Below are 14352 nucleotides of genomic sequence, written 5' to 3'. Positions count from 1 at the left end.
CCTATACCATTTATCCGATTGCGATGAAACCTTCGTCAGTTGTTGTGGTAACACCCGCAATGGTTTTTGAATTAGTACAACTATCTTCTTCTTCTTCTATTCGTATGCGTTTCTATTCCATTCATCCGATTGCAACAAATTTTTCGTCAGTAATTGTGCCAACACCCGCGAAGGTTTCTGAATTGGTACAACCATCTTCTTATTCTATTCTATCTTCTATTCGTATGCGTTCCTATACCATTCATCCGATTGCAATGAAATTTTGATCAACTGTTGTGCTCACGCCGCAAAGGTCTCTGAATTGTTACAACTATTTTCTTTTTTCTTCTATTCTATCCTCTTCTATTTGTATGCGTTCTTATACCATTCATCCGATTGCGATGAAATTTTGACCAGTTGTTGTGAGCACGCCCGCGAAGAGTTCTGAATTAGTACAACCATCTTCTTCTTCTTCTATTCGTATGCGTTCCTATACCATTCATCCGATTGCAATGAAACTTTGGTGAGTTGTTGTGCCCTTGCCCGCAAAGGTTTCTGAATTACTACTATCATCTTTTTCTTCTTCTATTTGTATGCGTTCTTATGCCATTCATCCGATTGTGATGAAATTTTGACCAGTTGTTGTGCGCAAGCCCGCGAAGGTTTTTGAATTAGTACAACCATCTTCTTCTTCTTCTATTCGTATGCGTTCCTATACCATTAATCCGATTGCAATGAAACTTTGGTGAGTTGTCATGCGCATGCCCACGAAGGTTTCTGAATTAGAAAATCATCTTCTTCTACTATTCGTATGCGTTCCTATACCATTCATCCGATTGCGATGAAACTTTTGTCAGTTGTGTGCGGTTTCTAAATTTATTTTTTTTTACTACATATTTATAACATTAATAACGTTTTCATATTTTGGATTCGATTTTAATTTAGTGTTCTTATGTTTGACCTTTACTCCTATTATAATTATTTTCATATTGCCATATTGTATTACACAGATATTTTAATATTAAAGAAATAATTACCTCTTATTATTTTTCAAATATCTAAGATAAATATTACCACGAAGCGACCCCGTGCGAAGCCGGGTACTTCAGCTAGTAATAGATAAAAAATACTATTCTATCTATATCCAAAGTTATGTACGATTTAATTGCATAATTTTAGATATTTTATAGATAGACGAGTATTTTTTACTATTATCTATTATGGCTTGGTTTTCGCAGGGTTTAATTGAATTTTAAAAACTAACCTACACCATCTGTAAATTGTAGTATTTCAATGAAAACAAATGTATGATTGACAAAGTTTAGTGTGCACTATTTATGGAGGATCTTAACAGCCTTTCTCCACCCTTCACTACTGCACACCCCTAACCTAGTTTAAAAACTTTCATCAATATGTTCCTATTGAGTCCAGTCCAGTGTTCTGCATCATAATAATTAAATAGTCTAAATGCAATGGTTAACTAACTGAATCAACTATTAAAAGAATGATACTCGATAAAATATACATATATTTGACAGAACACCTCAGATTCTATTGGTTTTTTTGTTAAATAATTATAAAGTCTCATTTATTTTAAAAGTTAATCGAGTATGAATGGTCGAAATCAAATCATTACTTTTAAAACTAGTTTTTCGAACCAAGCGACCCAACTCAGATAGAGAATACAGAACCATATTTAGAAGCATGAAATCGGAGACCTAGTTCAAGTGAGAAAAACATATTATTCTTAGTGGAAATAGTAGGAAAGAACAAATGCAACATAATATTTATTAGTATTGTTAACTTTTTCAAATATAATATTATGATTTCATTGATTTATATATTTTTATTTTCTCAAGTCGTTTTCAAATTAATCAGGAGGAACCCCAGATGGCCTCCTCGTATCATGCGATTCATATAGCATCACCGACAGCCAGCCATAAAGGTGAGAGAAAGACAAGGTATGAATCCTCGTCCTTTAAACTGAAGCAGTTTTCCCTTTTCGTCACGCAGTAGACTCTTTGCATAGTAGGATAATAATTTGAAAATTATGTTTTTTGTGATGGTGAAAGTCAAATCGACAGCTTAATACGCAGAAGAGCCAACTCCACTTTTTGGCCAAAGTGACTTTTTCATTCCAATAGCTTCCTGTATTACTGCTCTTCGATTCTCAACGAAATTTGTAATCAAAATATTAGTAAAATCCATGAAATAGGCCGTACAAAAAAGAGCTAACTCCATCTATGTATTGCGATATAAGTAAAAAGAGCCAACTCCGCCGTTTTGTACTAAGAACTATGATTTATGGGAGCAGCTCCATAAACTGTAAAAAACTTAATAAAAACGCATTTTTTTGAGAATACAACTTAGCAAAAACATTAAGTGAAAGTTATTCTAGGTATATATTTTAAATTATTTTGAGGTATGGTCATTTGATGACATAAATGTTTGTTATTCTAAAACCTACAAGTAAGTTGGTTCCTTTACCAAAAAGTGATCACTAACAATTTGGTTGGAGTTAATACATACGTACAAAAGATAAATATTATTTAGTTTTTTTAAATTACTAGGTAGCTACGGCTTTTATTTTATTAAATTTACTTACACTATTTTGTAGCAAATATCACGAGGAAAAAAAATTAAACGGCCTTAAATAATAATACTGCAGCAATTAAGGCTATGCCGATTTTATTTATTGATTGCATTAATTTTTTTCATATTATCTGAAACTTCAGAATCATCAGGATTGTTCATTACTCAAAATGAACAAGGTAATCAAGATCCTCAGTTCAGTTGAGTACTTTAGAATTAAAAATAAATTCATTACCAGTTCTTGATAATACTCGTATTACAAATAATCAAACTGTTCGTTCTTGAAAATTTTATTAGTGATCGTAAAGGTGTACTGTCACAAGAAACATCAAAAGTATACCTGTTTCCCGAGTGGGAATCTAATAAATCTCTGTTACTATTACGTTACAGACTGATGTACATCACATTAAACTAAATTTCTATTGATTGGAAAATTTTACAATCCACTGGAACCAGAAATTTAGGTATGTAGGTACCTACTTATATTTATTTTGACCAAAAAAGATCTTGTGAAAAGTGTACAGCACATAAATCTGATGAAGTTAACAAACTTCGCGTGGAAAGAAAAGATGAAGCTTATGCTGAAAAGGAGCAATAGACTTGCAGGGACTGCTGATGACTCAAAAGTCAAATTTATCCTCATTATAATACAAATTATAATGAAATATGCAGTTTTTGTGCATTTAATCTAAAAACTAGAGGAATGCTATTCGTGGGATGAAGTAGAACGAGTGGTCAGTGCGAGACGAGTTTTCCTCTATAGTAGCGAAACTGATCACAGAAAGAATTCTGCTCAACTAGAATTCGAAGGGCTTGCATTTAAATAAACTGCCAATAACAACCAGGAATTACAAAGATAAATACAAGATTTGAAAACTACCATCCTATCTGATTACCATTTTTATTATGTTAACCTATATTATTTTGAAATAAAACATGTTGACAGGTTCTCACTTCTGTTTGTTCTTACACTTTTTCCTCACTTTAAAAAAAATATATTACATTTTTTGTATTTTGTCTAATAATTATAATTTTATTGTTTCTCTCATAGCTAATTAATTAAATACTTGTATTAAAAAGGGCCAACTCCCTAAAATAAAATTGAAAAAGGTTATATGCGAACGAGCTAACTCCTTTAATTATTCCTATAAAATGAACTAATCCAAATATTGAGATATATTTTATAAAAATACATAAATAATTACAATGTGAATCGTTTTGGATAAAAACATTTACGCTATTATTTTATATGTATATAATATACAGTTTAAAGTGCATACTGTAAAATTAGCTCCAAATGAGTTGGCTTTTCTGCGTATTAAGCCGTCGAAATGCTGTTTAATTGTCCTGGGTCAGGTAAATTACGTTTTAAATTGAAGAATTACTATGGGAGGATGTAGTATATCGTTACTATTTTTGATACTGGATAATAGATCAGTTTACTTGAAGTTGGAAGTTGATGTAAGCTATCTACATGTACGATTTGAATTTCAGCCACACCAGGCCAAACGGGAAGCTTTTGTGTGGATCGTTGCCTTGCCAGTTTCATTGTGACCTTTTATTTTGCTATTTCTGCAATTATGTTTCCTAATGACTTTTTTTTGACAGCAAAACGCTTTACTTATTTATTATATTTTTTTACTATCGCCATATGAATAATGTTCTGATTATCAACACCATTAGAAGTGTCACTCGCAGCAATCCGGCGATCACCCTTATGTCGAGAGCAACGGACAGGTACTACCTCACCTCCCCTCCTCATTGCTGGTCTTCTTCTGTTCTGTTGTTACTCGGCAGTCAATAAATCAAAATGATTTTCTGTATTTAGTGAGATGTAATGCAGTGGTTTCCAAACTTTATGTTACTACGCCTCTCTTAAAAAAAAATGTAATCCTGGCGCCTCCCCCCCTTTATTTCATGAACTAATAATACCACCTTTTTAAATAGTCAATAATGTACTAATATAAAATGAAAAAAAAAAATATAAAAATAAACAAGATTTTACTATTTACATTAAATGTGTAAAATAAAATATTTAATAGTAGATAGTGCCCGCAGGTGATTTTTTTTACTATTAGAGTAAATTTGTAATGTGTGTTAATCTCCCCTGTCAACCCCCACCCCCTTCCCTTGTGAGGACCATGGATTCTATATCCAAACGATCTTTGTAAAATTGAGATCTTTTATTTAAATAAATAATGTGCATTAAATTTGACATTGAAAAGTGCATTAGCAAACTATCCAAGTGTTCGGAAAATAGATTTTTGTTTGCTTCAATATATCTGGCGCAGAAATCATTTAAAAGTGGAAACATGACGAACTTATTTGTTTTGTAATTTTGATTTCCAAAGCTCTATTTTTTTATGAATGCCTTCACTTTGTCTTTTTAAATCAGTGAATGCATTCGTAGTGCTTGCATTGATTTATTCACTCAATTTTTTTTTCAAATTTCAACCAAATAGACAAGTTTAACAACAAAGTTATCGTTCCTAAACAAATTTGACCCTTTTATTTCATTTTTTCACGAGATAGCCAGCGCGCTTCACCATAGTATAGAACTGAGGTATTATAAACTTAGTCTCCATATCTTCAGACAGGTTTGCAAACAACCTTTTATAGAACTTTTTATGCAGTTTATAACTAGCGGCCGTTTTGTAAACTATGCATTTGCAAATTGCAAACCTGTGGCAACATTTGTGTTAAGCTTTTTGGAAAGCTTAAGTTTGGAAATCGCCGATGTAATGTATGTTGTTTGGCGTCCATGTCATCGTGAAATTATACTATTCAATTATAATTTTATTATTGTACATACTTACCAAGTGAAAAAATATGTTTTGATATTCTACTTGATTATATAAGATATCTACTATACATTGGTGGTCAATAGCTGTCCCAAAATGGGTACATTGACACCGGTAGATGTGCCCATAGCAAAAGTTGAGAAATGCCAACTGCCAGCAAGTCCCATCTGCTGCCTATCTGTGGTGAGCTCCAGGCTATGTAGCGTCAGTTGTAGCTTACAGCAGGGAGCGATGGGGGAATGACCGGCACCATAAAACTTGCTTCTAGCTGAGGGAAAGAAACCCCATGATATTTCCATGCCTCCTCTTAAAAACAACTGATTAATAACACCACCACAGTAGCCTCGGATGACAACCGGCTCTGTAAACCGACGAACAAGCATAGATATGAAACCGATACAAGTTATAATCTCTAACAACTCGAGCATGCAAATTGGCTCATACAATTATCACATCCTGCTTACATCCGGGAAAGACTTGCAAAAGCCATTCACATCAAGCATACTAATACGAACATCATAGAACTGAGCGAAGTGCATTGGAAAGGTGCCGGAAGAAAGTTGATTGAGTGTTACCCTATTGTATACTCAGGTCAAAAGCAATATCAGAGACCAGGGAGTGGCAGTATTGCTTTATGAAATAGGGGCCTATCTCGGAGAGACTGATGCGTGCCTCCTTCAAAACGTCGGGAAGCTCCTTAAATGTCTTTCAATGCTACACTACCACTGAGGTAAGGATGCCGACTACAAATGTCTATGCGGCAGTCTCCACCATCCCTCGAAAAGACTGCATAATTTAAATGGTTGATTACAATGCTATAAATTTAACAACTAAGAATTTAATGGAGCGACACGGCTTGAGTGACCCCAACGACAATGGCGAGCGGCATATGGAATTTTTGGCCCTGAACGAGCTCTCCATCAGCATCCCCTTTGATATACCTGGAGAAGCCCTACTTTTGGATATCCCCCAAGTGACCAACATTTCCAACTGCTTGCCGACGCACACCAAGATACAAATTGTTGTAAAAAAGCTCTAGAACGGAAAGGCACTGGAGAAAGATGGCATAGGTACATCTCAAATTCATCAAATACAGCCTGAGCGCAATTCTGCACATGATGTTTCATTTGATGTCAAAGATGTCAGAAAAAGTTCGCTGTCCGAGAGACTGGGTGAAGGGTGAAATAATTATACTTCACAAAACAATTACTGAGACATTACGCTACTCAACTTTATGGGAAAGATTTTGGCACACAACCTCTCGATGAGAATAAGAAACCTGAGAATACAGATCGGTCATCAGGAAAAATAAGGCCGGTTTTTTACCCAGACGAGCATGTGCAGACCAAATCTACAATGTTCGATGTCTTCTTCAGCAGTGCCGAGAGCTGAATAGTCCGTCGGCCTACTGCTTTGTGGCTTTTGCCCCTCTGGAGGATACTGGGAGCATACAGGATCCCCCTAAGATCAACATAATCACATCCCTGCTTGAGAAAATCGAATTCACCGAAGACGCAATCAAGGGGATTCAGGAGACATTCGACAGACTGCATAACTCTTTCCACATTGGTGTGAAAATCAACATGAAGAAAACTAACGTTTTGTGCAATAGCACCTGTTCTGATCCTGATTTCCCTCTGATTAGTGACGGGCTAAACATTGAGTGTCGATAGCTTTAAATACCTGGACGTACACATCAAGAGAGATGGCATTGTGCAAAAAGAAGTCTCTGTGGAGTGTCTGGAACTCCTGATTGTTTTCAGTTAGAAACAATTGCCGCCTATTCGATGCTTGCATTCTGACGGTGCTGAATTACGGTACTGAGTCTGTTATTAACGCAGTGGTCACCACAAACGGCAAAAACCTCGATCATCTGCACTTTGCTATCTTGGCTAACGACTCAGAAGACCTTGCAAATGAATGCTGCAAAACAGGTTTAATGATAAATGTCTCCAAGACACAATGATAAATTTGCTGAACCGAAGGTGATCCTCATCAATGACACTCAAATCAAACGAGTCAACAACTATGCCTATATTGGTAAAAAATGTTAAGTGATGGTGGTATGTGTGACGAGATTGTTTGCAGACCGAAACTGGCATGGAGCACATGCGGGCGTCTGAATAGTATCTTCAAAAGTGACCTCCTAATGTATATTAAACGTAAAGTATTCAACCAATGTGTGCTACCAGTGCTCATGTACGCATGGGCAACATAGACCCTTAACGTAAGAAAAATCAAAAAATTATAAGTGCGCAACTTGGCATGGGAAAGTGCATGTTGGGCATAACACCAATGGATAATGAAAAAGACATGGGTATGTGATAGGATAGAGGTCGCTAAGCAGATGAAATGGCAATGGACTGGACACGTCACGCAGCAAGTGGACAATCACAGGATAAATGTTATCATTCAATGGTACCCAGTGGAACCAAAACATCACATAGGCACATGGATGAATGTGGCAGCAAAGAATCAAGAAGATTCAGTTCCATTCGGATATCTAGCAGGCTGATCATAATGTGGATAGACACAGCAAATTATATAAGAATGGAGCGAGGGTCGATACGTTTTGCTGGATAAAGAAGACCGAGGATAGATGTCTGGAGGACAGTAATTATGCAGTAAGGTATGGATATGGATGGACTTTACAGCCAGATAATATTAGAGAAAATATTCACATTCTTTCTTTTCTTTGTCATCTTTAAGTATGACTATGGAATCCTGTGCAAGTCCACAGGATTCATTTATTGTAAGGTGATTCAAAAAAATATGATTCACTCGTAAAATTTAATCTTTAGTAGTAGGTAAAAGATTCACACAAATCACCTTGCAACTAGTGACTATTTATAGCAAGTGACTTTTGGTATGGTTAAACCAAAAAAATAATAGATGTACAACCTGACGATAAAGTAGTATTTTACATGACCTACTTACCACTGACAGCTTGAATTCTTCTGAATAGATAGGTCTATTCCATATTCTCTTTCTCATTACCTTATGATAGAAAATAACAACTCAACGCTGATATAAACTCTATTTTATCAAGTACCCTCCCTTCGGTCGATAGTATTAATTATTGCTAATCTAAATATAATTTCTGGTGTTTCTACTCCTCATCCATTTCACCTATTTATTTGAGCCATTTACAGCTTGCACCATAAATTATTTACGATGACGTAAATAAACTTTTTAAATGAAAACTGATCAAAGTGATCTGAGTATAGTAGGTACTGGTAGTTAGGTAATGAAAAAAATCATCTTTGTGGTTTTGTCTTTTAATAGTAGATAATATGAAAACCAAAACTCAGATAATTACTTTTTGACTATTTGTATTCTGCTGACATCATTCTAAATGGACCTGATAGAAAGTGGGTAACAACAATTTCTTGGATGAAAAATGTGGTAAGAACTACCAGATTTGCATCACACGCAAGCGCAATATTTTCATAGTCAGTAAATACCTATAAACTTGATTTGCTCGATCGGTCTATAAGCTCTAATGTATGTGGTAAATTAATTCTCTTGACAGATGAACCAAAATATGATTTATTTTATTTTATGTGTTATTCTACTTATGGTCAGTTCAAATGTTTTATTTTTGAAATTCTCAGATTTCAGTTGAATTTGAACATTAGTGTTGCTTTTGTTTCCAAAAAAATCTCCATTGTTCAACTACAACCATAACTAATTGTGTATACTGAAATTAATTTTGAAATGTTAACAAAATTTAGGAGAAATACATAAATAAGCATTGGCAACTAATAAAAGTCAAAATATAAATTAGTAAAACCATAAAAATACAAATATTCGGAGGTTTAAAATAATTCCATCAGACATTATTAGTTAGACTGATGGAGACAACTTAGACTTATTAATGGATTTATGTCTAAATACCGTAGAATGGTGTCATATTTTTATGAAAGTAAAATGTATTAAATAGTTTTTTAAGGTATCTAAATTTAAATTTACCTATATCAAAATACCAATGAATTAGCCAGGGGCTGTAGTTTGCAGCAAAAATGTTATACCACCATGCATTTATCTTATAATAGTGAATTGCTTTGAAAATTTTTTCACTTTGTATTGATTGTACACGCTAGACAATAAGCTGTGAAAACAAGATCTACCACATGGACGCGCAATTAACAGAAACCTTCGTTGCAAGTTGATAAAACGTAAATATCTATAGTTAAAAATATTGTGTAACAGATTAAGGTAAACATGGGAAGTGGGGGATGGGTAAAAGACAAAGGTAAAAATCCTACTTGATTAAATATTTTGATTATTTAATATTATGGCAACATGTTTATTGGCAGCGCTATACTACAAAGAGATAATATCAAACATCATAATATTAATAGACATTTTAGTTGTTTTGCCAGTAAGTTTTCATTTCAATATTTGATACCTGCGCATTACCTTTAAAATAAAATACATTGAAGAAAGTGATAATCTTTGGAATTGAAATACTTGAACAACGCTAATAAATAATTAGTATTTAATTCTAAGTAGTTACATATTTGGTATATTGTATATAGTTTAATGTAGATGATGTGAGATTCAGAAGAATTGCTGTTGGTTTTTACTTGGAAGCAACATCAGCGGTCTCTGAAAAAAGTCAAACATAATAATTAGACTTCTGGTCTAGTATTTACATTTTTCATTTCAACGCAGAAACAGACAAATGTTAAGGATTCTTAATGCATAAGCCTCGTACAGACCTATACCACAAACAAATTATTTCTAATTACTTGTCAATTTTTGCCGACAAAAACATTTTTGTAAGCTTCAACCCATAGATCACCAACGTACAAACATTGCTGTCAATTAAATGTAATTTGGACAGTCCATATCATAAAAATAATGTCTTTATATAAATGTTTGGAAACAGTTTTTAAATTTTTTTAAATTTGTTTGCATGCCGATCGATGTACGAAGATCTGTACTAGGTTAGAAATTAGTATTATGATCAGTGGCGGCTCGTCCATATGCACTGCGGAACTGCAGCACCCCCAAGCAAATTGAGAAAAATGTAATATTATAATATACATAAATTTATGTATATTATATGAAAATATCAATATTATTTAAGCTTTCCCACGCACCGATACATCCAATAATAATTATCATAGTGAAAGTGATGCATCACGTGATTTCATGCAGTACCATTTTCGATAGAATAATGCTCGAATTGGCTAAGGGGGGCATGGGGAGCGGGGCTCACAGCTCAGAGCTTAGTATGGCACTGCCGCTTAGACAATAATACTGATACGAAAATACTATTTTCATGTTGAGAACGTTGTCGAGACAGCGACTCTGAGCTAGTAGCGACGCGCGACAGATGTCGAGAGCAAATAAAAGGTGATAGACCTTCTTTCAAAGAAACAGACGAAAGAATCAATTTTATAATGTAATAAAAACACTTATAATATTTTATTTAAATAATTTTGATGTTAATAGTAAAATATAATCCAAATAATCATTTATTTTTCTTTTTAATCAACCGCAGCACCCCCAGATATAATATCCACGAGCCGCCTCTCATTACGACTCACCCACACACCATGTTCAACTGAACAATTAAATCAGTAATCTCATAGTAACTTTCATGTTTCAAGCATATATTCATAACGAACTTCGATCTACAAGATTGTATAGAAATAATTATATAACTAAATCTCTATATATCTCTATATGTAATTTACTTGCAAAGTAGTGGTGAAATGAGCACTGTTGGAGTGGTCGCTGTATTATTTAAAATTATCTTCAGGATACACACCATTAAATTCCACATAAGACCGCTCACATGCAAAGTCAACAATATTTCTATGTAATTTAGTTATCTAATTGATTAAGTTTTGGACTATTCCATTTGTCACGTTTTCCGAAAAATGAAACCCAGGTCGCAAAAAAATACTCAAATGGAATGGTACAAAACTTAAATTTTATTTCAAATTCTTTCAAGTACTCTCAGACGATTGAATTAATTTAGTTGCCATTGAGAAAACGCGGAAACATCGGTGAACGCAAAGAGGAAGGGCAGTCCAACCAATTGAGCGTCATTATGGGATTCTCGATATCTTCAGATATTCGGACAGCGGAATGCAAGGATCACTGGAGAAACATAATTAGTACCTTTGAAAGGATTCACAATCCACAACAGCAAGGGACACAAAAACGAAAAAATTGGGAAAAAATGGTTTGTACTGGCAACTAAATTAGTAGTGACATGGTAAATAATAATATTATAGTTACATTTTTGTATAAGTTTGAAAAAAACCCTTGTACTGTGTACTGATATACTTATATACGTATCTCTGGCATGTCTTCCATGCATCACAATGTGTAAGATAGCAGTTTTAGTCATCGTTTCCAAGTATAAATTTTTTTGTCTTTGCCTTCATTATATAATAACTTCACCTTCGCAAATTTCTCTGTTCTGTTCATTTCTCGTATGATCTCTGATGCCTTGAAATAATTACTATATGGAATACGTCGCATTTGTGTAAGAGATCGGGCATGCAATTTTTTACTTTGTTGGGTTGAGGTTGAGTCAATTCTCTGAATACAATATATGTATTCACTAATACAGGTACAATTAATTCTTAAGGAGGAAGTAAACATACTGTTAATACAGGATTGTTTCAAAGTACTTACTGATGAACACAAGTTTATACACAAATCAGAATAGGACCAACAAATTTCAAATGGCAACCTTGTAATAATCACATGCAATATGCACACATAAATACCGCAGAGGTACACCGTGTTAAATTCGTTTTACTTTTATTCTTTTTGATAATATGAAAAGTATGCTGAATAGAATTCCAGTCAATGTAAATATGTTTGTGACTTAACACACTGTACTTCTAAGGCACCGATATATTAATGATTTTACGTTGCTGGTCTTACATTTTGGAGGTATTTAAATTCACTTTTTACCTGAAAGTAGATGAAAAATATCATTTGAATAATGATAGGTAATAAATATATAAATGAATGGCATCTTATTATCATGCAAAAATTCCTACACCCATTCATAAAAAAAAGATCATTACCCCTATTCTAGCAGTCGCATTTAATAAAGGGTCATTCAAGTTTTGGTACAAATTTGTTCACACATAATATTGTTAACTTTTTGTAAATATATCTATTTCAATGAAAAATGTAGTGTTTGCAATTACACATGGAACAAAAAATCATTCAAATGACCTTCCCATGGCATCTTGCAGCTTACTATTCGCCTTATGTCAATTTTCAATGACTTTTTCACACATTTCGAGCTCTATCTCGGCCATAACATTATGGATGTTATTCTTAAGCGTGATGGTTAGTTTATGGATTATTGACATAGATCCTTCCTTTCACGTAAGTTCACAAAAAAAAAATTACAGTGTCAAATTGCACAATTTTGATGGTGGCTAAGCCATGAAATTAAACGGCCATCAAACTTATCACACAATAAAGCCAGCATTTCATGAGCTGTGTGGTATGTGGCCCCATCCAGTTGGAACCATAAAATATAGGAATGATATTCTTAGTCTGATATATCTATAACTACACACACTCGTAAAAATATCTATAAGCCTGTGACAATTTAATATTATTAAATTGTCACAGGCTGAGAATATGAAATTTGTTCTGGAGTTTGACAGCTCAGGTCAAACTGCGTAACTTGATGTCGGAGCAGGTGCCAATTATGAAAGGTTGCATTTTATTAATACTCCTGTTTAATCTATACTCGTGAGTATATTTTTACAGATAGAATTGATGACAAATAAACAATAAATGTATTTATAAGCAAAGATTAAAGGTAGATGGATAAAAAATAATGGTACCTAATGAAAATGCATGTAAATAAATAGGTACCTAACGAATACAGTTCTTGTATGGCATTTTCACTGTAAGTAGTATGGAATATTGCTATTATATTGATTCTGATTATTGTACATAGTCAATTCAACATTATTGTGGTCTACCTCAGTCAGAGGGAGAGAAAAATTTACAAAAGAGCTTTTCTTAAATTCATAAAGACTTGACAGCCAACATAAAGAAATTTACGTGGGTATTCTGCATGAAATATGACTGTACCTACTGGTTTTCTGACAAACTATGCTGACTCCCATAATCGAAAATTGAGCACAGGTGATAAATATAGAGGTCCAATTTTTTTTCAAAAGTGAATGAACGACATAATAGAGCACAATAGATACGAGTATTCTGCCGCTTGGCTTAGCGACCGTGTTGTAAAATAACATTTGGGATTATCATATTATGTAAATGTTGAATGTCCACTTACTTATGGCTTTACCATCGGCCCATTTGGTGAATCTTATGTGAGAATCGTCACGGCGAGCTGCGTCCGGGCGGAATTCTGTCTTCAAAGACCGCCTCAGGAGTTTGGCAGCAATATTTGAGTAATTTATATAGCTGAAAGATCACAGTGTATCAAATCAGAATACTTGTGACGTAAGGGCAAGTATGGAAAAGTCAAAAGGGAATTGTGGGGATCGGGTTAGGAAGGAAATATGTAGTGGAATATGACTAGAATCAGATGGAATGTATTTGACTATTATTTTCTGAAACAAACAGAAGTTGCTTACTTTAATCCGACCTGCCTCCAAGCACTCATTTTGAAAATTCTGTTTATGTAACTACGACAAGAATACTCTCCACAAACTTTGTCGACAACCAGCGATATCCGATATTCAAGGCCAGTGTTGCGAGTCGTGAGATACTATTTGCAAACTGGAAAAATTGTTTTACGGTGAAGTGTTGTCATATTTTTATAAAAATTTCACATCAAAATAATATAACAATAAAAATTTTATTGTAATGCTTGGATAATTAAATATTATTTGTGAAAATATTCGTACTTCCTACCACTTTTTTTTAACAATAAAATATTTACCTACTTGGTAAATTCTCAGACACATTTTCTTACAAAACGGCAAACCTAAGAATAGTAGGTGGTTAA

At 33.9% G+C, this 14352-nt stretch overlaps 1 protein-coding gene across 1 annotated transcript; it reads right to left on the bottom strand.

The window, feature by feature from the left end:
• Nucleotides 1–9851: 9851 nt before the first annotated feature.
• On the bottom strand, nucleotides 9852–14096 carry LOC147079645 (protein stunted-like). Its single transcript, XM_085942720.1, has 3 exons — nucleotides 13979–14096; nucleotides 13675–13805; nucleotides 9852–9983 (listed from the first exon to the last, which is right to left on the bottom strand). Exons 1-3 carry the CDS (start codon nucleotides 14005–14007, stop codon nucleotides 9958–9960), a joined length of 186 nt encoding a protein of 61 aa, XP_085798846.1. The 5' UTR covers nucleotides 14008–14096; the 3' UTR covers nucleotides 9852–9957.
• Between the last annotated feature and the right edge of the window lie 256 nt (nucleotides 14097–14352).

This window comes from Rhyacophila brunnea, unplaced genomic scaffold, assembly GCF_057557595.1.
Source record: "Rhyacophila brunnea isolate RB1 unplaced genomic scaffold, BYU_Rbru_1.0 scaffold_1, whole genome shotgun sequence".
Taxonomy (NCBI): Eukaryota; Metazoa; Arthropoda; class Insecta; order Trichoptera; family Rhyacophilidae; genus Rhyacophila; species Rhyacophila brunnea.
This window is presented reverse-complemented; position numbering and strand designations above follow the sequence as displayed.

What these genes read in the sequence shown, in the direction of transcription:
- LOC147079645 (XM_085942720.1), bottom strand. Translation starts at nt 14,007, where the DNA reads ATGAGTGCTTGGAGGCAGGTCGGATTAAA. An exon ending in TGGAGGCAGGTCGGATTAAA is followed by an intron (nt 13,806 to 13,978) that starts GTAAGCAACTTC and finishes GTGATCTTTCAG; the next exon opens with CTATATAAATTACTCAAATA. An exon ending in GGCCGATGGTAAAGCCATAA is followed by an intron (nt 9,984 to 13,674) that starts GTAAGTGGACAT and finishes GACTTTTTTCAG; the next exon opens with AGACCGCTGATGTTGCTTCC.